The sequence below is a fragment of the Accipiter gentilis genome, chromosome 8 (assembly GCF_929443795.1).
Source record: "Accipiter gentilis chromosome 8, bAccGen1.1, whole genome shotgun sequence".
NCBI classification, from domain to species: Eukaryota; Metazoa; Chordata; class Aves; order Accipitriformes; family Accipitridae; genus Astur; species Astur gentilis.
The window spans coordinates 7,752,148-7,775,164 of record NC_064887.1 but is presented as its reverse complement, the minus strand read 5'-3'; the positions used below and the strand labels follow the sequence as shown (position 1 = coordinate 7,775,164).

The window sequence follows — 23,017 nt, the reverse complement described above, 5'->3', positions numbered from 1 at the left end:
AAGGCACTTCAGGACATGGTTTAGTGGGCATGGTTGACAGTTGGACTCGATGCTCTTAAAGGTCTTTTCCAACCTAAATGATTCTATGATCTGTATCAGCGCTGTGTGCTGTAAAGGAGACTGCAGGTTGCACTTTGTGAAAGCTATCAGATACCATACTGCAGTGTTCTTTTTGCAGACAGAAGGAATTTGGTGTGACCGTGTAGGAATCTCTACAGATACTCTTTCTGCTGCACTCCCCCTTCTCAGAACCACAATCCTGCTGTATGTCAACAACTGAGAAACTACCATGTGGGATTATTTTTGATTTGCAGCTCTGTAGCAGGGAGAGGAATCCGTTCTGTTACTCAGCCAACTATTGCACAACACCGGCAGGCAAAATGTTCCTTTAAGTGCAAAACATACAATCCCACTGGTGTCAACATGTAAGACTGAGGAATGTTGCCTTAAAACCTCTCTTTTGTTTTCTGGACTCCTGAATTGTTGACATGTAATTAAATTTTTTCATTCTTCTAAATCAGTTTGGTACTATCAATAATAGTAACGTAACTTGACTGATGAGATAGCACCTAAAATATTTTCCTTTATGAAAAATGTTTTAAACCCATACAATAAATATTACTGCTAAATATCAAAGACAGAATGTTATCTCATTGCTGTAAAGTACGGGTGCAGTGAATAGTTCACAATTTAACATATGTTCTTGTTTGGTTTGCGCTCACAATGCCATTGAAACATTAAATACCCTTACAGGTGACCAAATTATTTGTTTAATGACTGATTTGTTTTCTGTTTGTTTCTTTGGTTTTGGGGTTTTTTTTTAAGATTAAGTTGCAGAAGCAATGCCGCAGTGATTCAGCCTTGATGGAACTGTTGAAGGTGTGCAAGTGACTGATCAGATGCAAAAGAGCATTAATTGAATTTGAACTCCATCAGCTGGCAAGGACTTGCTTACCTCTGTGTCACCTTACGTTTCTTTTCTATTATCTGTAATAAAAGATATTTCATCAGCTTCACCTGTTGTGTGCAATAGATGTAGCTACAGAAGTCTGGTGACCATGCATAAAAAAGGGGGTTTTAAGTTTTAGTAGCAATTAAAGCAGCCATGGAAAATACTTCCAGTGTAATAATCACTGTGACAGTGAAAACTACATCATGGATTTCAGTAGTTTCACAACAGCTTTTCAATCAAACTTTGTAAGCTCCATTTACAAATAAAATTACATTTAAATATATTCAGGCCTCAAAATTGCACCCCAGAATCTGAAAGACAAGCTGAGTTAACTCCCACACCTATTGGTAATATTAATTTAAATGAAATGCACAAAAGCTGAGAAGCAATTGAAGAATGTATCAGTATATTTATACTTAAATATCTATATCAGATTACCAAAATTACTGATGATGATGCACAAGTATCAAACCAGACAGATTTTTCAGATTCTCGTATCAGTTTAATTTGTGTGAACATGACAAACAAATTTATCCTTCTTTAGAAGGACAAACGCCCCAAGGTGCTCACAAGACAAATACATACAATGTATAAAAATGACACAAAGAACACTGAGGTCCAAAAGAGGAAAGTATCAAGGGTTTAGGTGTAAGACAGAGGAAGAAGCCATATAACCTAGATAAGATCAGATAGCTAAATGAGTTTGGCAGAAACAGAGGATGTTTTCTTCCTAAAGGAATCTCCATGCTTCAAAAGGCATTCAAATTACATCCAAACCAGAAACATTCTTGTCAGTCTCTTCCTGTTCACTGAAGACATATAATTTGTTCCTGTTCAAATCCAGTTTACCCTAGTGATTTTCCTTAGAGAAATATTGGTAAAAAATTATGTAATGAATTTCTGTCTCCTTTCCTTGTGATAGCATTAGATGACGGTAACTTATGTATATACAAATGAGCATGATTAAAAAAATACTTCAAAATCATCATCAGACCTATTTAGTTAACTGTAAGATGAATATGATGAGTAATAGATGAGTTACTTAATTTAACTCCAATTCTCCTAAGTGGGGAATAAATCCAAGGCTAAAAATTAGCTGTGGGTCTCCTACATGCGACTACAGAACAAATCCATTAGCTAGCTGGCACAACTGTAAGCCCAAAAATACAAACCATACAGGTACCTTGTAGAGATCAAGGTCAAGAAAACCTATACTGTATTTATAAACTATATACTGTACTTATATATTGTATTTATAAATATAGGTATCTGCTGTTTATTCTTGCTTTTCAGTATCCTTATTTTTGTAGTTGGGATTCTCAGGTATGCAAGATGTCTGTTAACTAAACAATAAAAGTTTGTGACAGGCCTGGATGATATCACAAAGTATTCAAATAGAAGTCAACATAGTACCTAATTCTGATGATTTCAAATCCCTTCTTCCAGTATAACGAGTTCCTACAATCACAACTTAAAAATTTACAGTTATCCTCAATCTAGGATTGAGACTTGCATTTACAGAGTAATTTAAAGGATTAAGTGAGTTACCAATATTGTCACACAGACACAGACTTTGAAAAACCTTGGTGTGATAGATCTCCATCTTTTGCAAAAATAAAGCACAGGAAACAAAGCTGATATGCATGGCATCTCAGAAAGAGTAGTAACTAATTAAAAAAATGAAATAGAAGACCTGGGGGGGGGGTGGTGGTGGTGGAGGGTTTTGGGTTTTTTTAACTGCATATATCATGTGCATTGGACAGCAAATTGGAGCAGATCCTACAGCCAGGCTTTTTTTGCTGCCAATGAAGCTTGAAAGGGGAAAAGTATCCAGAAAACTGCTTCAGGACATGGATGAGGAAATTGTTGATCAAAGTCTCTGATAGATGCACAGAAGCTTGGATCGCTTCCTTGGGTTTCTAAATCACTTAATAGGTACGTTTCTAGTCAGGTAACTGGGAATTACTGTTATTTTTAATCTAATTCCTACTTCAAGAAATGTGGTAGAGGCAGGACAGGGGGCTTGGCCTATATAACAACTGGCACAGAAAAAAGCCAGCCAGATGGCATGAGTCTAAAACAGTTCTCTTGCCCAAAACGTAGCACCTACGTCCTTGGCAGATTCTAACAGCAGCAGAGAATCTCTCTCTCTCCCCTTTACCATTATCATACACCTGACTTTTCCACTATCTGCAGTTCTGTTCCCTGCCCTTGTAGCTTTGTAACAACTTAACAAATTGCTGTTAGGAGAAAAACATTTATTCTACTAACAAGATTCAAAAAGACAAAATTTTAATTAGACTTTTTTTCTGTCAGGTACCTCAATTTTGTAACACTGCTGAAATAATGTTCACTAATTCCTGTAGCTCTTTTGGGGTTGCTAATTTAAAAAGTAATACAACTTAATACTTGAGTAAGCAATATAATATAAAGATCTATTTTGATCAGATAGGCAGATTAAATATATTACAAAAAGTAAAATTCCTAAAATTTTAGATGTACAAATTGTGCATATACAATTATTTGATTAAATGAACTATGTGTGCTACTTCTAGCAGGAAGAAATATTTCCAAGCACCTCACTCAACCTAATGTCATAATTAGACTCTCCATGCACATTGAATAAGGTCTGCCCAAACAATATAATAAATCTACATTTGGTCAACGCTTTGTTCACAATTTATTATAAACTACATTACTTAAGTCTGATCCTCATCACCAGAGGACTCAAACTTTGCTGATAATGCAAACAATCCGGGGTTTTGGCTAATGTGAAAACCTATAAAAAGGAAATATAATAATCCAGAAGGAGAATCTATGACAAAATTACATCTACCCTTCAAGTCTCCTGGGTGGTTCTAGATTTACCATTACTTCCATCACTGCATTATGTGAGCCAGATTTCCTTCTCTCATTCACAACTGCACAACTGCCAACCAAGTCCATAGTTTCAGTGTATTCCATGAAGAGAAGATGGTCTTATGTCAGTATCTACTTCTTGTAAAGAAATCTCTTCCATCTCCAGCCAGCATGTTATTCAACAGCTGCAACAGAGCTGCACAATGCTGATGAGAGGGAAGTAATGTGTTCCACTGAAAACCGGATGAGGAAATGCCTAAAACTGCAAGCTGACTGAAAGAGTAAAAGGAATTGAGTCAGCGTTCTGGGGAAAGGAAGGAATAGGGAGGGGTGGAACAAGCACTATATTCTTCCAAAAAAAAGTATGTTCAAAGCAGATAACCTATGAAAAAGCTACGTGCTACTAGTATACCATAAATAATATAAAACGTACCTAATACACCATTGAAGTTTATGGATCAAATCCTCTTTCCTAGCCAAGATGTACTTGCCTTACAAAGGCTCTCAGAGAGTTGGTTATAGCTTTCTGATTCACTACCCAGTTCATCTCTAACACTGTGATGGGACTGGAGATGATTCATTACCAAATTGCAGTTACTCTACCCTACAATCCCTTTAAGACACTGTTTAAATGGGCTGTGAAACCGGTTACTAGCTCTTAGTCCATTAAGAACTTTTCAGTCTAAAAGAGAAATTTGCTAGCTAGAGACCTTGGGTGGTTTTCTTATTTTGCACTGCCTGCGCACTGTACAAGGGACACAGGACAGTGAATCTGGCCTAAGGCTTTCCACTTATAACCTGCCTCAGGTTTCTCCAGCTATATGAATGCTTCAATTTCTCCAAAATAAACAGAGTTTCTTTAGATGTATGATTGCACATCCATGTTTACAGGTCACTAAACTGCAAATCCAATTCAAATTTCTTGTGTTTGGGGGAACTGTATCCCTGGATGCAATGTGCCCTCTGAGCATGGATAATTTGAAACAGATGGCTCAACAGATGAGCTGCCAAACACACAAGGCCAATTCAAATGCCATCCAAAAGTAAAAGTGAAGTGGGATAAAAGTTTTCCTTGTCCCACTTTACATAAACAGGGCCTATCTGCTTGGAAGATGCTCTTTTCTGCCTTTCTACTTATTCTTTTCAAATATGTCATGAACAAATTCAGTTTTACCAGCTACGAAGATTTTATCATGTATTTTCCAATTTTTCATTTGTTTTTTCAATAAAGCTCCAGCCTCTGGAGTTAAGAGCTTGCACGGTTATTTGAGCTTTAATTAAAAAAAGCCAATAAGAAAGCAGCAAAATATAGGACCTTTCTAGCCTTCAGGTTGCCAAGAAAAGCTTGAAAATGTAAGCCCTGAGGGTTCAGAGACCAAAATTCCTTTTTAACTTATGCTTTGGTTGGCAGGGCTTAAGTACAAATAAATAATTTAGAATGCCTGGAATATCAGGTCTACTGATTTCCCATTTAAACAACCTGATATAGGAACAACCACCAGAAAGTTCTCCCCAGCTTGTAATACTTCCTAGCCTTTCCACAGGACCCCCTGCCAAGCACTTGGTCCATGGCTTGTTTAAGTGGAGCCATTGTTCCTGCTGGCATTATTATGCCTTAAGCAATGCCTTCACTGTAAAGTAAACCTGATTTAAAGCTACCATATGTCTTGATTTTCCCAGATATGCCATTTTTTTCCACCTGGATTTTTTTCCTGAGCACACACACATCTATGTACATGTACGTCCATCTTTCACCTGTCCATCTCCCCAAACTCTGTATCTAGCTGTCTGAATTTCTTAACATCAGGAATCCTGACACAGTACATTAAAAAAACCCAGAGAATAACAGATTGCATACTGCAGAGTTTCTCTGTGCATGAAAAAATCAAACATTTCCAAGAAGTAATTACACTGTCTGAGCATTCATGGTACAGAATATGCCCATGTTGCAACTGGGAACAGAAATGACAAGACACCACCTGAGTCAGTTAAGCGCCACTAAGATCAGTTACACTGCAGAGTATTACTCATGCTTCACACAGCCACTGCATCAGCTGACGTTGCACTGATTATCCCCAGAAATCTTTAAAGTACTACAATGCTACAATTAAGGATTTGTGGGTATGCAGGATTCAACCTGAAAACCACAAAGAAATTGCAAGTTGAGTTAACTTCACAGCCAAGACAAATATTCAGGGTATAAGATTCTTCCACTACCTACAAGAAAAAAACCATTGTCCTCTTCATGTCTTTGAAATTCAGTGCAATGAGTAAATTTAATGCAGTGACTCTGTAGCGATTAAATGTATGAGACATCACCCATGATATTTAAGTGATTAAATTCCCATTAACAGCATAAAGTCAAGTAGACATAACATTTCACAGACAGAATGGGTTAATGTTATCAATATGTAAATGATAGTTGGATTAGGGAAAACTGTGGGTAGGGTTTTGTTTTGTCTAAAATTGTCAGATATGTAAACCAAAATCTGACAGACTGATAAGACAACAGTTCAATTGCTAATGATTTTGCTGTATTCAGAAAAGCTGCATCTTTTCTCTAGTTGGCATACTAGAAACAGCATAATTAGAACTAGTCAGCATGAACCTGAGTGTGTAATACTAATGAAAAGCTCAGATCCTCCTCTTCTCTTATGCAATATGAACAGCAGAGCTTAACTTCAGGTGTTTACATGCTTTAATCTTTAAGTCAATGGGATAAGTTTTGATCCTCATTATGTGCATGTAACCACATCACACCAATGGAACATACAACTATGAACAACTTTTGGCCTCTTCGGCCTGTACTGGAATACCCGACTAAACTCATGCTTTTGTTTGTTGATAGCTTATTTCCAGAGACTTCAGGCTGCTAATCTACAAACTATATTGCAAACTTGACCAGTAAATTAAAACAAACTATTTATTGTGGATACCTCAGATAAATACACAACTGTAAGAAACTATGACATCCTAAACACTACCAACTTGAGCTTATGCTATGGAAAAACAAAGTCTCGCTGTATACTGCAGACTATTTTTATAGTTAGACTTGCTTGTTCGTATATTCCTCACAAGTTTATTTTCAAAAATTAATCCTCTTGGGCAATGGAAAGCAAATGATGTAACTCTCCATTTTGACAATTGTCTAGAGAATTTGGTTAACTCCAGTAGCATTTACTGGTTTTAATACTAATGTTATTGTAGCATTTGCTTAGAAGTTATGTTGCAGTTACTGTTCAAATTAAGTAGTTTATCAGGGCACTGGGAAGTCCAAATAGAACAGACTGAACTTTTGAAACTTGGAAGCAAACAGATTCAACAAGGCCCGGATTTTCATCAAGTTCTTGGCTTACAAACTGAGTAACAGAGCCACCCTGTGTGTGCCGCTGCCTATGAGCTGAGTAGGATTCCCTTTGTCCAGATGTCCATGACATCTGGGTGTATTTTAGCAGTTACGAGCAACTTCAGCTTCAGTGAAAATCAGTGAAACTGCTAATGTTAGAAAATGGGCAAAATAAGGTTCAACTACTAAAATGTAAAATTAAGCTGCAGCATCATTAAGAATAGCCCACAGAAATTCCATTCTTTTACTGGAAAAAAAATCCCCAAAACAACCCAAGTCCCTCTTTTAAAGGACACCTATAGAGTCCCTTAGCTAACTGTGTGAAAATAAGAACATAATATAAGAACAGAGGTAGAGGCTCAGAATAAAGGTTCAAATAACACAGTGTCCTGTCTCCAGCACTGGCAATAGCTAGTAGCTATGGAAGGTGGTAGGAGTAGATAAGCACGTAGCGAGACTGCCCTGGTGTACTTCCCAAACCTCTAATAATTTACAGCTCAGAAGTCACCTAAGACAGAGTTGTTTAATTGGTGTTAGTAGTTGTTTTAGTCTAGACAGCTGATGAATGTGTCCTATAATATGTCCCAGGCTTCTGTCTTCATACTGCTAAGGCTGGAAACCTAGCCAGGGTGTGCTAGGGCTTTCCCCTGATCTTTGAACCAGGGTTTTCTTCCTGCTGATACCAAGCTGATGAAGCTGCAGGAGATGCTGCTGTGAACCAAAATCTCACTTTGGAAATCAGACGTGGCTGCATTCTGCACATGAGTCTACTAGTTCATGCATAGCTGGAATAGTCTCCTGACAACTCCCGAGAGCTGTCAAAAGTAGCAAAACACCCATCTGCTCTTTAAATTGAGGTCCAAGTGCAGATCATGATTTTTGGGGAGCAATTTGAGTTTATTCTGCCAATTCTGGTGGCTCCTTTTCTTCTACTAAATCAGTCTCTGCTTCTTTCTCCATTTCTCATGGAAAAGAGAGAACTGAGTAGGGTGAAAAAATAATTTCTGCATTTTCGCTTCCATCAGAACAAGGAGGAAGCAAATCCTTTAAGCAGGCACCAAAACCGATTATTTTACTTCTCAGATAAGAAGAAAAAGACTTCTCCAATTTTTGGTAGGATAAACCTTGCTACCTTTGTCTCCCATCCTTATACAAGAAACAGTAACCCTAAAGAAAGATCTTTTTGGCATCCCAAATTAAGGGTAGTATTAGATGAGGGATTATACTGTATACAGGGCTCCTCCCATTTATAAATCACTGGGAGTGATTCTAGATCTAAAGTAAAATTATTTAGCCTTAAATCCCAGAATGAGATACAGAAGGAGCTGGAAACTGATTCTAAATTGACACAACTGAAACTTAGTTTTAACAGATACCCCTTTAATACTTCTAGCTAATGAAATAAAATTACTAATAGAAGCATTCATGGGATAGTGCTCATTATATATACTTGTATTTTATGATTGATTGCTCAGCTGTAGGTCTCCTTGACTTTACTTTTATTCTCTCTTTCATCTCTTTAGATTTCCCACCTAGTAGCCTGAAAATAACCAGTGTGCTGATTTTGGCTGCGATAGCGTTAATTTTCTTCATGGTAGCTAGGATGGGTCTATGTTTTGGATTTGTGCTAGAAACAGTGTTGATAATACAGAGATGTTTTCATTATTGCTAAGCAGTGCTTACACAGAGTTGAGGCCTTTTCTGCTCCTCATGTCACCCCACCAGCGAGGAGGCTGGGGGTGCACAAGAAGTTGGGAGGGGACATAGCTGGGACAGCTGACCCCCACTGACCAAAGGGGTATCCATACCATATGACATCATGCTCAGCATGTAAAGGTGGGGGAAGAAGAAGGAAGAGGGGGACGTTTGGAGTGATGGCATTTGTCTTCCCAAGTAACTGTTAGGAGTGCTGGAGCCCTGCTTTCCTGGAGATGGCTGAACACCTGCCTGCCAATGGGAAGTGGTGAATGAATTCCTTCTTTTACTTGGCTTGCATATGTGGCTTTTGCTTTACCTGTTAAACTGTCTTTATCTCAACCAATGAGTTTTCTCACTTTTACCCTTCCGATTCTCTCCCCCCATCCTGATGTAGGGGGAGTGAGCGAGCAGCCATGTGGGGCTTAGTTGCCGGCTGGGGTTAAACCATGACACATAGTCAGACTTATGCTTAAGTCTAATACATTATTTCTGCTATTTACTTGGACAAAAAAAAAAAAAAAAAAAAAAAAAAGAGAGAAGGAAAAAGATATTTTTCCTCCAGATTTTAATAAGACTTCATACTAGACAGCATGGATGCTGTTCACAACAGTCTAATAATATGCATATATTTTGGAACCTACTTGTGTATGTGTATACACTAGCTTTAAATACGAGCTTTGATATTGCTGTATCTATTAACAACAAATAAATACAGTGTATAAAGAAAAAATAAACACTCCTTACTGAAAATAAACATGGCATGTAATTCTTATGATTAGGGACAATACTCTTTAAAATATTAAATCAGTTCTTACCTTTTCCCTTGCTAAATTTGCTACACATCAAACTCTACTGTAAATAGTCTAAAGTTTGTGAAAAGACAATGTATCTATTGCATTCTTGCAAAACGAATTGACTACAAAGAGCAAGTAACCTTATTTGGAACATTAACAGGCCAAACACTATGAAAAGAGGTGATGGTGGGAAAGCTTTGGGAAAAGAGATTATGCTTATTTGCCTTTTTGTACCAGTGGGCTGCATACCATGGCTGCAGTGAAGTAAACATTCCAGTTGAGCAGCATTCCTCTGTATCTTTTCAAAGTCTCTGTAGAGACTAAAGTAGAAATCACTTATTTGTGGTTGAGAAAATAGCATGGACTTCTGCATTAAATTTTAAATAAATTCTGCCCACAGGATGATAAGATGCTTAAATCAAATGATGAGACATTACCCATCTAAGCAATGCATTAGGAGTATAAAATGTGATTCAGCATGCTGTGAACTCTAAACTCTTGTACTCAGCAAAGACATCAGGCCTGTTGTTCTCAAGACTAAATTATGATTTGTTGTAAGTTTTATAATAAAATAATACTAAGATTACAGGGAATCGTTCACCCTGCAAAATTCATTCCAGCGTTTTTCTAGTTGCTAGACTGATTTCCAGATTACCAGAGCTCAGTCTGCGTGCAGATGGAAAATAGCTCATATACCTGTTTCTTCAGTATAAAGGCTAGGCAAATCTTTTAATTCTTTGGGACTAAATTTATAGTATATTTAAGTTACATATTTTGTTAGAAGGTGCTTTCCCTATTAAATTTATATTGCTGTTAATGTCTTCATCTCTGAACACTGAATGATCTCAAGTGTGACACGGGCATGTGGGAGGAATTTTCTGCCCTCTGTGTAAAGGCAGCACAGAAGATACCCACATTTCTAAATGGCAAAGCCCCTCAGCAAGTTCAGAAACTTACTTCTTGAAGAATGTTGAGTCCTAAAATGTCAGTTTACATGTACTGCGACTCCCAGATAAGGTTGTTATGTCAAACTGTCCTGCAAAACTGTAACCTGACTTTACTCTTTTATGAGACCATAACAAAATTGAAGTTATGTTATTGTTATAAAGCTACTCCAATTTATAATGCCCTTAAAATGTGTTTCTGTGTAGACCTTGTAACTGGATTTGGTCAGTGAGTCACTTGAATTGCTTAACTGAATACCATCACACCCTGTTTTTAACACACACTGCAACATCTGACAAACCTTTCCTAGTCCTGTAAAGTATTGGTGCCAGTTAGGTGAGTCAGCTGCATCTTTGCTGCATCATCCTCCAGACATACAGCACTGCTAGAGAGGATTAAATAACTACAGGTAAAATAAATCTTAGTTTCAGAATCATCTCTATTTTAAACGCAAGAGAGGTTCTTCAGCCATTTCTTAAATGGTACCACATTTTGGCTAAACACATTCCATGTGTTTTGTTTGGGGAAACGGCTCCAATATCATAAGTCTCCAGTGCAGCTCTAAACATGCCATGAAAGGATGAGAATCTGGACAATAATAAGGCAGATCTTTATAATGTTCAGAAAGAAAAGTCCCTTCTCTTGTGAAACCTAGTCCAAACACTGCCATAAGCTATAAGTAGAAACAGAACAGGGACTCTGAGGCCCAAGGAATTTAATTCCATACAGCCTGTCGTAATTTAATTTATTCTGGCGTATGCTAATATGGAGTCATTTAGAAGACTCAGAAAGATCTGCTTAGCCCTCAACAAGGTTCCTCATCCCTGACCTAAACGAATTTATGACAATTCACTAAGATCAGAGAAAAATCAGATTAAAATGGAAAGGTTTGGGAAAATGTATTGCTAATGGCTTTTATTTGCTGGGATCATACACGAATTGGCAAGAAAGGCCCAGGACAGAATTATTTGTTTGCCTCAGAAAGACAGAAAACCAACTACTCTCTTCGTTCCACTGTAGTGCTGATTTTTTTAAATAAACATTTCTATTAAAAACAGTGACAGTATAATAAATCTATTCAGAAAATCTACTTATGATGGCACTTATGGGCATACCTGATTTAATTATCTTCTTTTATGAATGATTGCTTGTAGGGTAAAGGTGATTCTCTCCCATCTATCTTCCTCTCAGTAACCCCGTAAACCAAACATAATTCTGAGGAAATAAAATAAAAAACGTCCAGGCTCTGACATTGTTCCTATTCTCAGTGTAGTCAGCATACGCGTAGAGGGACTAGAAAGTACCTTTAAAGGACAGTAGGAGGAGACTGAAGATGACACAGAAGGCTTCATCTTCTACTTGATTGTAGCTTGTTAGTATATTTGTTACCCATTAAAAAAAAAATCAAATGGAGGAAATTTTTTCACAAAGGTACAAATAAAAGACATTACTTGCTACCAACAACCAGAAAAAGAATCATCCACCATCAGGCTAAAAGATAATTTCTTAATTATGATGATTACGTTGTCAGTAGTTGACACAGTCACTTGATAGGACAAGAAATACAAAATGAAACTACCAGCCCATTCCTGAAGCGGGAAAAGAAAAGGAAAAAAATTGCATTTGTTCTCTTCTCAAATGGCTTCCTTATGTTCTACAGAAGCCCAAGCAGTTGCAGCTGTTGGGAGAAGCTAAAACTACTTTCACTGCTTCCAGTCACACTCCTAGACACCCTTAAGGAAACCCACAAGCCACACAACTTCATCACTGAGGTTCTTCAACATTGATTCAGCCATGACTTCAGGAAAATTTACAATAGAAAAGCATTTTCCTCTTAAAGAATCAGAGTTTCAGTATACTCCTGCTTCTCATTCCTTCCACCCTGGTCCTTCACTGGTATTTACTCTAAATCAGCAGTTCCTTCCTCTTGGCTAGAAACCATACAGATTTAAACTGTAATGGCCAAAAAACCCCATATGTAATTTATTGGACAAGCCTGGACAAAAGAAAAGAACACAGAAGAAATTTTTAAAAGTGGGGTACAAGTTGGGATGTCCTGGAAAACACAGTAAGGATTGGGCATATCTGAGGTTTTCCCCTACATTCCTGTTGGGACAGTCTAAATACTCCAGAGGCTACTTTATGGGCTAAACATTGTGGCTGGTCGGGAAATCTGTGCGTGGATGGGACACTGCAGCATGATAATTTAATTGAGGCCTCTATGTGGCAAGAGAATGATGCTGGACAAGATTTTCAGCTGATGGAGCAGCATATAAAACAGAGGCAGCACAAGGTAACAGCTGCTGCTTTCCGCCCAGTTCTGTAGATGTCTTGTACGTAATTCTCTCAGATGACAGTAAGTACCTTACTTAAATTAGACTAGTATGTCACCCTCTTTAACATTAAGTTTTGTAAAATATGGAGAACATCACAATAAAACTGTCTATAATTACAGCTATAATTACAGAAAATAACAGCTCTTTGTAACTGTTCCAAATTGGACACAGATGGAACATGTTAAAGTAAACTAAATTCTTCTATTAAGGAAGTAACTTACTAACTTCTATTTTAAGTAATTTATTCAAAATCATCGATGCTGATGATGTAACATACGAAGTATAAAAAGGTAGGTTACATCACAGTTGTGGCTGATTTCAGTTTGTTGATTTGTTTATATGAACTAAAATGTTTGCACTGATCTTTCAAAACAATTTGAATGGGCACCTAGAATCTTTATCAGAAGATAATTAAGCCTAATTCCTTCAACAATGCCCTCATGAACCATGTTCAATATATACTGGAGTAATCTAATATACACAGAAGACACATCATCCTGGCGTGCCAAGAAAGTACATAAACCTATATGATATTGTATCCTGAATGCTGATAACAGACTATAATTTCTTATGTATTTATTTCAATTTGTGTGGGGTTTTTTTGAAAAACAATGATTCTCTGATCTCTGCCAAATTATGTGAAGAGAATATCCACACTACACTTCTAAAAGAAACTTTGAGATTAATTCCCCTTTAACACAACTTTTCCACCTACTCTGGGGCTTTTAAGGTTTAGCTAAATTGAGCTAGCTAAAATACATGCTTTTTCTAGTGGAGACAAGTCTTTGGCACACTTCCCCTCAAAAAAGTCAAAGAGAACAAAGAACTAGTAAGATATTCAGCGTATGCCGAAGTTCAGCACATTCAGCCTCTGGCAAACCAAGGTAAATAGAAAGCTCTTCTGTCAAGAATTTCTCATTGAGAATGCTCTGCCTACAGACAGCCCTTTCACAGTTAAGCCAAGAGGTTTTTTGCACAAGCTCTTTGCTTGTGCTTTCAACACTTGTGGTATAATACAGTCGAAGTAGTGATCTGAGATAATAAAGCTCCAGTCCAACTACAGCTTTAAATGGTAGTACTAGTAATGTTCTGGCACCATCTGATGTTTTTTGTTTTGCTTGCCTGGGTATAATCTCTAGGCAGCCACGCTTTGTTTAGTCAGTGAAACTAAAGAAGAAAACAGACTACTAAGGTCATATGCAGCTTGAAAAAGAACGTTATCAAAATTAACAAGCTAGGTTTCAAGACTGAATTGCGCATTAGCTAGATTAAACTGGTAACACCATGCATAAACACACCACCAGGTGACTCCAAGGAGTATTATAAAGTCAGTGCCATAAATTCCACTTGGTAACAAACTAGTAAGCAATGTGGCATCTGAAATGGGAAGATTAATTAGACATATGGAAGTATTTCTTATTTTCTAAAATCAAACACAGAAGCTCTGCCTCTGAGTGATTCTTTTTCACAAAAGGGGTAACTAGGGTGATTTTCTATTAAAATTAGCTAACTTAGTATATTGCATTGTTTCAAGACACTAGACTTATCTCGGCCCTACTATAAAGAGATTTTTATATTAAAATCATAAACCGAAAAAATTGGGTTTATATTTGGTTAAACAAAGGAATAAGTTATTCCATGAATACTGTAAAGACTGGATGACAAACACAAACCTCACAGTAAAAGCACTATTTCTACTGCTATACTGTCGATCCCTGGGAAGGAACATGAGTATCTCTATGGGTCCTTTGAAGCTCTTATGTTAAAGTACAAGTGAAGTTAGGTACTTATGTCAGAGAAGATCAGTGCCAAAGAACATGCCTTGCACTGAACAACAGATTTACAACTGTCTATAGCTCCTGGGGAATTAATTCCACATTCTTGGATCAGACCACAGGAAAGCTGTGTCCCATTTAAATAAGACTTGCCCTTAAAATGTTATCTCGACTCCTGAATGTTTTTTATACACCCTGGACCCTGGCCACATAGCCCCTTCAGGAAAAGACCCAGGCCCTTGGACTCGACTGGTAAGCCCAACAGGCACTTCGGACAGGCAAACCACAGAACGGCAAAGGGACAGGCACAAGAGCGAAAGAAATTAAAAGGTGCCGTGGTGCCAAGTATCTTAGGGAACAGGGTAACGCCCTCCCGCCCTCACACAACCGAAGCACCAGGGCGTCGTACCCTCACCACACCACTGCCACCGCGCAGCCCTCCCTCACGCCTCGCCCTCTGCCTCCCCTGCGCCGTGAGGGGAAGCCCCACCACTTCAGGGACCAGAATCCCTCAGGCAGCACCCACAAGCCCAAGCCCTCCCGACGCCCAGGCTCCTCTCGCCCGCCACTCTCCTCACCACAGGCTACCTCAGCCCGGCCCCGCCCCGCCTCCAGCCGTTGGGCTGCCTGCCCTGCCCCTCCCCTCCCCTCCCCCCGACGCGCGTCCCCACTGCGCGCGCAAACCACGCCCCTTCCCCGCCCGCCCCCCGGGGAAGTGTGGCTCCTGGCCCCGCCCCCTCGCTGCGTGCCCCGCCCCCTTCCCTCCTGGCGGCCGCCGTGTCGCTCCCCTGCTCCCCTCACCGAGCGGGCGGTGTGTGTGTGGCGGCGGTGCCGGTTCGGTGCCTAAGATGGCGTCTATCATGGAGGGCCCGCTGAGCAAATGGACCAATGTCATGAAGGGCTGGCAGTACCGCTGGTTCGTGCTGGACTATAACGCCGGGCTCCTCTCCTACTACACGGTGAGGGGCAGCGGCGGGCCGGGCGGGTGAGGAGCCGGGAGACCGGCTGAGGCGCAGGGTGGGGGTGGGGAGGGGATTCGGGGCGGTGTGAGTGCTCGGGTGGCCAATGGGGAAGGAGGAGGCGGCGGGAGCAGCCAATGGGGTGGCCCTGCGGGGAGATTTATCGGTGGGGGCGAGCGGCGTTGTTATTGTTGGCGGCCGGGGCGGGGGGAGGGGGCGGGGTCGTTGGGCGGGAGCGGCCGTTGCCCCCCGCGCGGGGACTTCCCTGGCGCCCGGTGGCTCCGGAGCCGGCGTCGCCGGCGGAGCCCGGGAAGCCGTAGGCGGCACCCCGGGGCCTCGCCCCCCGCCCGCGGTCGGTGTGGCGTACGCCTCTGCCCCGGGGGAGCGGGGCCGGGCCCGCTCGCGCCGGGCGGTCCGCAGCCTCGCTCGGTGACGGCCTGGGGGGGCTCCTGGGTCCCGCCGCCTCAGCGCTCCCCTCTCCGCCCAGCGGGAACTCGCTCCCGGCCTGATTCGGCCGCTCTGCCCGGGGCGACGGGCCCGCCAGGGTGTCGCCTCCCCGGGCGGCCGGCCTCAGAGACGTCTGCGCGGAGCAGCGATCTTCTCTGTCGCTCCTTAGCCGAGGGTCGCGGGCTCGTTGTCGCCGCACACGCCGAGTTCGCCGCCTCAACGGCGGGTTGCTTCCCGGTTCGAGACTTTCCTCTTTCCGTTGAGGACTTCCTACTTCCAGCACGAACTTTTAAAGTGCGGTCGATTAAGAAACAGTGATGTTTTCCCTGATGCTTTTAAAATTTTTTTTTATTTTATGTGTAACCACTGACAGATCCGGATTTGTTTGGCTAGCTTGTTCGGCTTCTTATATAAAAATGTGAATTAAGTTGCCAATATTTTAACAGTAGAGATTCGTTTTTTCAGGGATATGCCCTTAAAGGAGAAGGCTAACTGGCTGAACCACTTGCAGGCACAGATAAGTTTTCTTAGCATGGAGCAATTACTATTAGTGTGTCAGTCTGGATTTATCCACACAAATTTAACCAGTAGTCAATTGTAATAGATTTATAGCAAATAACCTGGAGTATCATGCTGTCTGTGAAGGTATATTCATACGGAAGCATTGCATATAAAACTTTTTTTCCGTACATCTGGATTTCCAGCCCTACTAGGAGAGAGCTTATCTCTCCAGACCTAGGAGTTTATAAGGCTCTCAGCATAAAACAGTTACAGGCTCTCAAACAATTTTGGTTCATGTGGGTTAAAAATCCCTCACCTGGGATATGGATGGAGAAATAAAAGTGCTTTTATAGTTGCTTCTTAATGGCTGTTCAAATGTCAACTGTTTGACCGAGATGAATTAGTGAGTGTAGTCCAAGTAGAGGTCCAAGGTGCAAAGTCATTTAATGCTTAGCTACAGAAATAGAAACATTTGCTGATGACTAGTGTGTATAATAATAATTCTGGTTATTGCACTGACTTTCATTCTATGGTCTTCACCTGGGCAATAAAAATCAGTTCTTAAATTTCATTATTCCCTATGATAGGTCTCCCTACATATGCATGACACTTTTATTTTGTATAATTTGTTATGTTCTCTGTTATTATAATGACTTTCAGTTTACAAATTTAAAAATCCTTTTTTTCACTACCTGTCCTAAAAAATTCAAGTTGGGTTCAGGAAATCAAATCATGTTCTCTGCTTTGTGTGCCTTTACCACTAAGAAATGCCTGCAGTTAACATTTACTTTGGAATGCTTTCCTTATCCATGTGCTATCTTTTCTGCACATATGTCTGTAAAGCACTTGTTTTGCCAATCTGTAGACATCTGAATTCATTCTTATACCTAAGGGTGTGTATTGTGTTGAAAGACTGGCTGCCAGAACTGGTCCTTCAGCACGCATGCTTCTTTGCATGTGCTGACATGATTACTCATAGGGCTGTAGGGTCAGCTGGAGCATGGGTTTGAAAGATAATTCAGATCAAGTCCCAGTTGACCGCATGCCTCACAAGTACTAATATTAGCATTGAGAAGGTAGTGGGATACTGTTTCTTTCAGCTCTACCTTTAGTTTTAGAGTAGTAACTCCTGAATGGTAGTTTATAAGGCTGTGGTACATAAGCAACGTTAATTTGGAATGTTAGCAGGTTTCGGGGCTTCATTTATGTGGGGAAATGGCCTGCTGTGATTCTGTATATGCAGACTTGTATTTTGAATTAAAGGCTTACCTTATGTGATCAGGTACGTAGGGTCGTGTACTCCATTCCCTCTGAGCCAGTTTCAGTCTGAAGCAAATAGTTGCCTTCCTCTGCTTGTGTAAATGAAACTGAATGATTTTTGAGCCTGAAACTGGCCCTTCCCTGTGAGCATAATGCATGGGTGGGGTAGGCTGGGATTGTTTCAACCTGGCTATATAGACGTGCAATCTGGAAACAGTTTTGCTGATAGAAGAGATTACAGTTAACTGATCAACTTTTAACTGCTCATCACCTCTCACAGACTTCTTAGCCCATTTCAATCCAGAAAGTTGCACATGTGGGAAACGCTTTCTCCAGTAGATCCAATAACCAATTAACCTTTGGCAGAGGAGCTGTGGAAAACTGCAGGGTAATAACTTCTGATGCAGCTGAATTTTTCATCAGAGCTAGATCCAGAAATGTATGTTTCTACATAGGTGTGTCCTTGCACTGTTTTATTTAGCATTCCTTGGTAGTAACTTAAAATAGACTGCAGAAAAGTACCCCTAATGTGGCTTAAACAGAGTTAGTGTAGAATAGTATTGCACTTCTGAGGGAAAAAAGGAAAAGCACCTGGATTAGTATGCTGTCTTTTGGTAAAATGAGTAGTTGTTAACCTAAATATGTTTTTGAGACATACATCAGAAGCAAATGAATTCAATTAAATTTACATTTCTGACCTAATTAGAACTTTCAAGGAGCAAGTCTGAAGATTTTACATCAAGTCTAAGTCAGCAAAAAAACCCAACAGAATTTAATGTTCACACTTATTTCTGTTTTCTTTTGTGTATTCTTTCCTCTCTACTTAGTTGTATTGCAGTGAACACTAGTATTACTACTTGCAAGTGTGAATGCAAATGCTTCTCACATGCATTTCCAAGCTGTTTTACAAAGGTTTTATACAATGCCAAATTGTTTGCTCTTTTCCCACTTCTTCTGTTAGTTTGTGGTTTTTTTCCTCTTTCAGAATAGAAATGTACATCCTCAAATTTGCTTATGATTACATTTAAAGTTATTTATGAATTATATATTTCAGAGAGTATGATCTGAACTTGTCATCCATATATTTTCTTTACAAGGTTTTGCTCGAATAAATGATTGTCTGATATCAGTAAATGGTTACTTTTTTCTCCTTTTTTATTTAAGAGCAAAATACGAAATGAATATGTGTCATTTTGGATCAGTTTGACCAGTGGTTTGACAAATTATTTCTTTTTTACCCTCAATATTCTTTGATTTGTGAATCCACCAATGTATTCTCTTGAAGGTGTAGCAAATGTACATATACTGAAGCATTGTGGTTTTTTCAGTGTGTAGTTGGCTGCATTGACAATATTTAACAGAAAAGTCTCGAAGCGGCTAATTTCTGCCTTCTGATGGCACAGGAGCTGTAAAGTTGTTCCGTGAGCTGGATTCCAGCTGAAAAATAACTTTCTGCAGATTTATTTTTTCAGCTGAATTTGTTCTGTCATTTGTTTTCTGCATGTCAGTGTAAAAATATGTTTGGCATTATACTGGAAGATAGCATGAAGACAAAGAAACGGCTGGGGAGAAAGAGGGAGTTAAACACAATTTGCTTTTTGTTTACGTTTTCTGGCAGAAGTGCTGTCTTAAATACACATCATCTATAGCCTTGATTACCCTTGGGAATCCTGTAGAAATAATCCAGAGAACGCCTCAAGGTTGAAAATCTGATTTAAATTATTGTTTTAAGTGTACTCTTTAAATAAATATTTTAATTGTATAATAAATTAAAAGCAGAACTGGCTTAGCTATGCAAACAATGCTAAAACCAGGGCTAGTAGATAGGAAGGTCAGTTCCTTAAAATATTTTAAAACTTTGTGGATATTTGACATATGGAGGTATTGAAAGGAGAACTGTTCAAAATGTTGTAGATTTAAACAGCTGCCTTGTATAGTGAATGAAGGTTGCAAGAAAAAATAGGTGTGTATGACAACTCCATAGTGTGTATTCTTGAAATACAACTGGGTGGCCTCCCATCATCTTAAGGGTTCTTGCACCAATAAACGTCTGAGGAATAGATTTAAATGCTTAGATATTCTGTTGTCATTTCGTTAATCATTCTATCAAACTACTTTAAAAAACATATGCTGGTTGAACGCTTTCAGAGGTAAAGTCTGTGTGAAAACAGTTTTTAGGAGGAAGTAGTTGTGGTGTAGAACTCATGGTTTTTAAAGATTGCTGGTAGTTAGCAACTTCAATACTGGTTGTACTGTATTGAAGAACTGCTTGTGGATTGTACAATCCAGATACTGAGGGGAGGACTCAAATTTTGTAGCAGTTTCATGAACCTTTGGTGGTGAATTGAAAACAAATCTTGTTAACTTGTTTTCAAATTATGCCTCTGAAGCTGGAGTCATGGCTCAGTGCCCCTATGGTAGACACTTTCAGTTGATTGTGTTTTCCTGCTTTTTCCAAATACAGTTTCTCAAACAACAGCTGTGTGCAAAAATCCTAAGAAAACAGGAAAAAAACCCATCTGCTTATGCACAAACATTCCCCTTGAGGTCTCTGCATTCCCTTCTCAGCTGAGGTGACAGTTTTTCCTGTGATAACTTGATCTGCCATGTGCACTGCAAACAGCATAGTGAGTCTAATAAAACCAGACAAAACTATAAGCAGACTAGGTATAATAAGAAAAGGAATTCTGAATTTATAGACACAGGATAAAAGCTATTGATTACCATTATGCAACACTAAATTGAATTTTGTACATAGTTTTGGCTTTGTATCACAGGTTTTGATGCACTGAATAATTTGTTATAGGATTATAATTTAAGTAGTCAACTCCTCTTTAGTAGTTAGGTTATGGGTCTGGTTTTAGGTCTCCCAATACTTGATCATCACTTTGCAGTGCATGTCATTGGCATTTCTCATCCAATATAAACATATTGTGCCTCTTCAGAATTGTTCAAAAATATTTGATGGGTTAATTTTGTACTGGCACTGAGCTGCATGTCGTCTGTCCTCTCAAAGCTAGCCGTATTGTCTGCTCCATTAATCTGATGAAGTGAAGCTGGGGGCTCATGTAGGGTCTGGATCAAGATGGGTACAGTTTGGCACATCAGAAGAATACAGATCGTGCGCTAACTGTGGATCCAAAGAAAACCAGTTCAGTACTAAATCTGTTCACTTACCTGCAAAATCTCATCTGATGCACATTTTTTATATTTTCTTTTTTAGGTGTGCAAAATAAAACCAGTAGCAATCTAGAAGATCAATTTTGTTGTTGCTGTTGTTAGATTACAACTTAGTTTTAGGTTTCTAGCTATTTAAAAGTCTTTCCTCAGTGCAGGTTGGGAATGGAGCAGTTAAGCTGAGTCTAATGAGCTAATAAATTGTCAGGTGAGATATATAACTTAATGAATAAGCTTTATTTAAAGTAACTTAGAATTGTACGGTATGAACTTATAATAGCAATTACAGTATGTAGAAATTTGGAAAGATCAACATGGGGATCAGATACCCAGTCCTGTTGCAGATATAGGCTGTTTAGTCTGTAGCTGTGCTTCTTGGGGAAGAGGCTGAAGGCAGGGTCCTATGATTGTGCTGTATCTTTTACACCTTGATCCAGTTATGGCTTCTCGTGTGTTAATTTCTTGTGGGATAAGCAGTGTAATGCTTTTCTATGTCAGGAACCATAAATTGTTGCCTTACCTTTTTCAGATATACGTGGCATCTATTGGGGTTGTGAGCCCCAGTGGCATCCTCAGTTACTGCTGCAGTGTTTTGGTTCCTGCTTTATGACTGCATCCACAAAAGCCAAAGCTTTAGCTACAGAAACAGTACAGAGCACTGGCTGCCCGCCCCTGTGCTCAAGGAGGTCCTCCTCTGAGACTGGGGTGTGCCTTGCAAGGGAGCTAGAGGAATGCTGGGCTGGGAACACCATGTAAAGTTGTTGGGTTTTATTTCTGCTTGGAAAATGAGGGTTGCCTTAGCATTTGATGAGAACAATGACTATTATGGAAAGTGGTCCACGCTAAAGCTTCTACTGTAGATGTAGTTAACTGCAAAAATCACTGTTTATAAATAGAGCGTATTCCATGTTCTTTATCCCTAACAGGAAATAAATGTCATAAGTGGTTTTGCTCATCTGTGTAATTATGTTAGAGATTTCCTTGACAGCACTGTGTGAATCAGAAATGTATCTCTTCAAGTTCTGTGTACTTCTGCACAAGCAGAATTTGTGCCTGAGAAGATTTGGAGGCAGACAGCAGCTGGGTTTTTGAAATCTTAAACTTTCTGTGCAACAGCTAAAACTCAAATGAAATAGTAGCAATTCTAAACATGAAGAAGGGCTGGGGGCCTTTGGGGGTGTGTGTAGGATTTTAATTTTGTTTTGTTTTGTTTTAAATAGACCCAGGCATTATTTTAATTTCTCTATGAAGTTGTGGGTTACCTGAAATGCCTTATGTTAGATCAGTTCTGTATTTGATCAACTTCACTGTGTGGATGTGAAAAAGAAACCAATAAAGGCCATATTTTTGGGGGAGATACCTACATTCCCCCTGCACTAATACTGTGTAGCTTTGTTCATTTTTACAAACTTTTATTTGAGTTTCAGCTGAAATTTATCTCATGTTGCTGTCTGCTTGTAACCTATTCAAGTCCATTATCACCAGAATCAGTACACTGTGTATTGAAAGTTTATTGAAAATGTCATTTTTTCTGGTTATAAAACTGATCACTGAAAAAAGATAGCTTCATATTAAAACCTTAAATAAAAAAAAAGAACATAAAATGTGACTTTTTTCTTAGCCATTCAGAGATGTCTTTCTGCTGTGTGAGATTTTGTTCAGTGAAATGGAACCATTCCTTAAACAGTTATGGGCTGGCTTTATTTATCCAAGAATACTTGACCAAGTATAGGACATATTGCATATACCCATGCCTAATTTCAACCAAAGAGTAAAACATAATGCTGTAAGAGGAAGCTGAAGCTGTCTGAATTGTATTTTTTATAAAATCTTACTTGGTGGGGGGCAAATCTAAAATGTCAGCTGAGTTATATTTTAAAGTATTCTCCTGCAGCAATCAGTAAAAGATTTGCTGTTTTCCAATGAGAGAATGCAGCACTATGTGCAAGGATAGCTGCATGCTTTAGT

The 23,017-nt window shown here is 39.4% G+C and overlaps 1 protein-coding gene across 2 annotated transcripts in view; it reads left to right on the top strand.

Annotated features, from left to right (window-relative positions):
• The first annotated feature begins 15,459 nt into the window (after positions 1-15,459).
• OSBPL9 (oxysterol binding protein like 9) overlaps positions 15,460-23,017 on the top strand; it is a 64,800-nt gene continuing 57,242 nt past the window's right edge. For both annotated transcript variants that reach the window (XM_049807182.1, XM_049807181.1), the window contains exon 1: positions 15,460-15,664. In XM_049807182.1, coding sequence (XP_049663139.1) covers positions 15,554-15,664 — 111 coding nt within the window. In that variant the 5' untranslated portion in view covers positions 15,460-15,553. The remainder of the gene's footprint in view (positions 15,665-23,017) is intronic.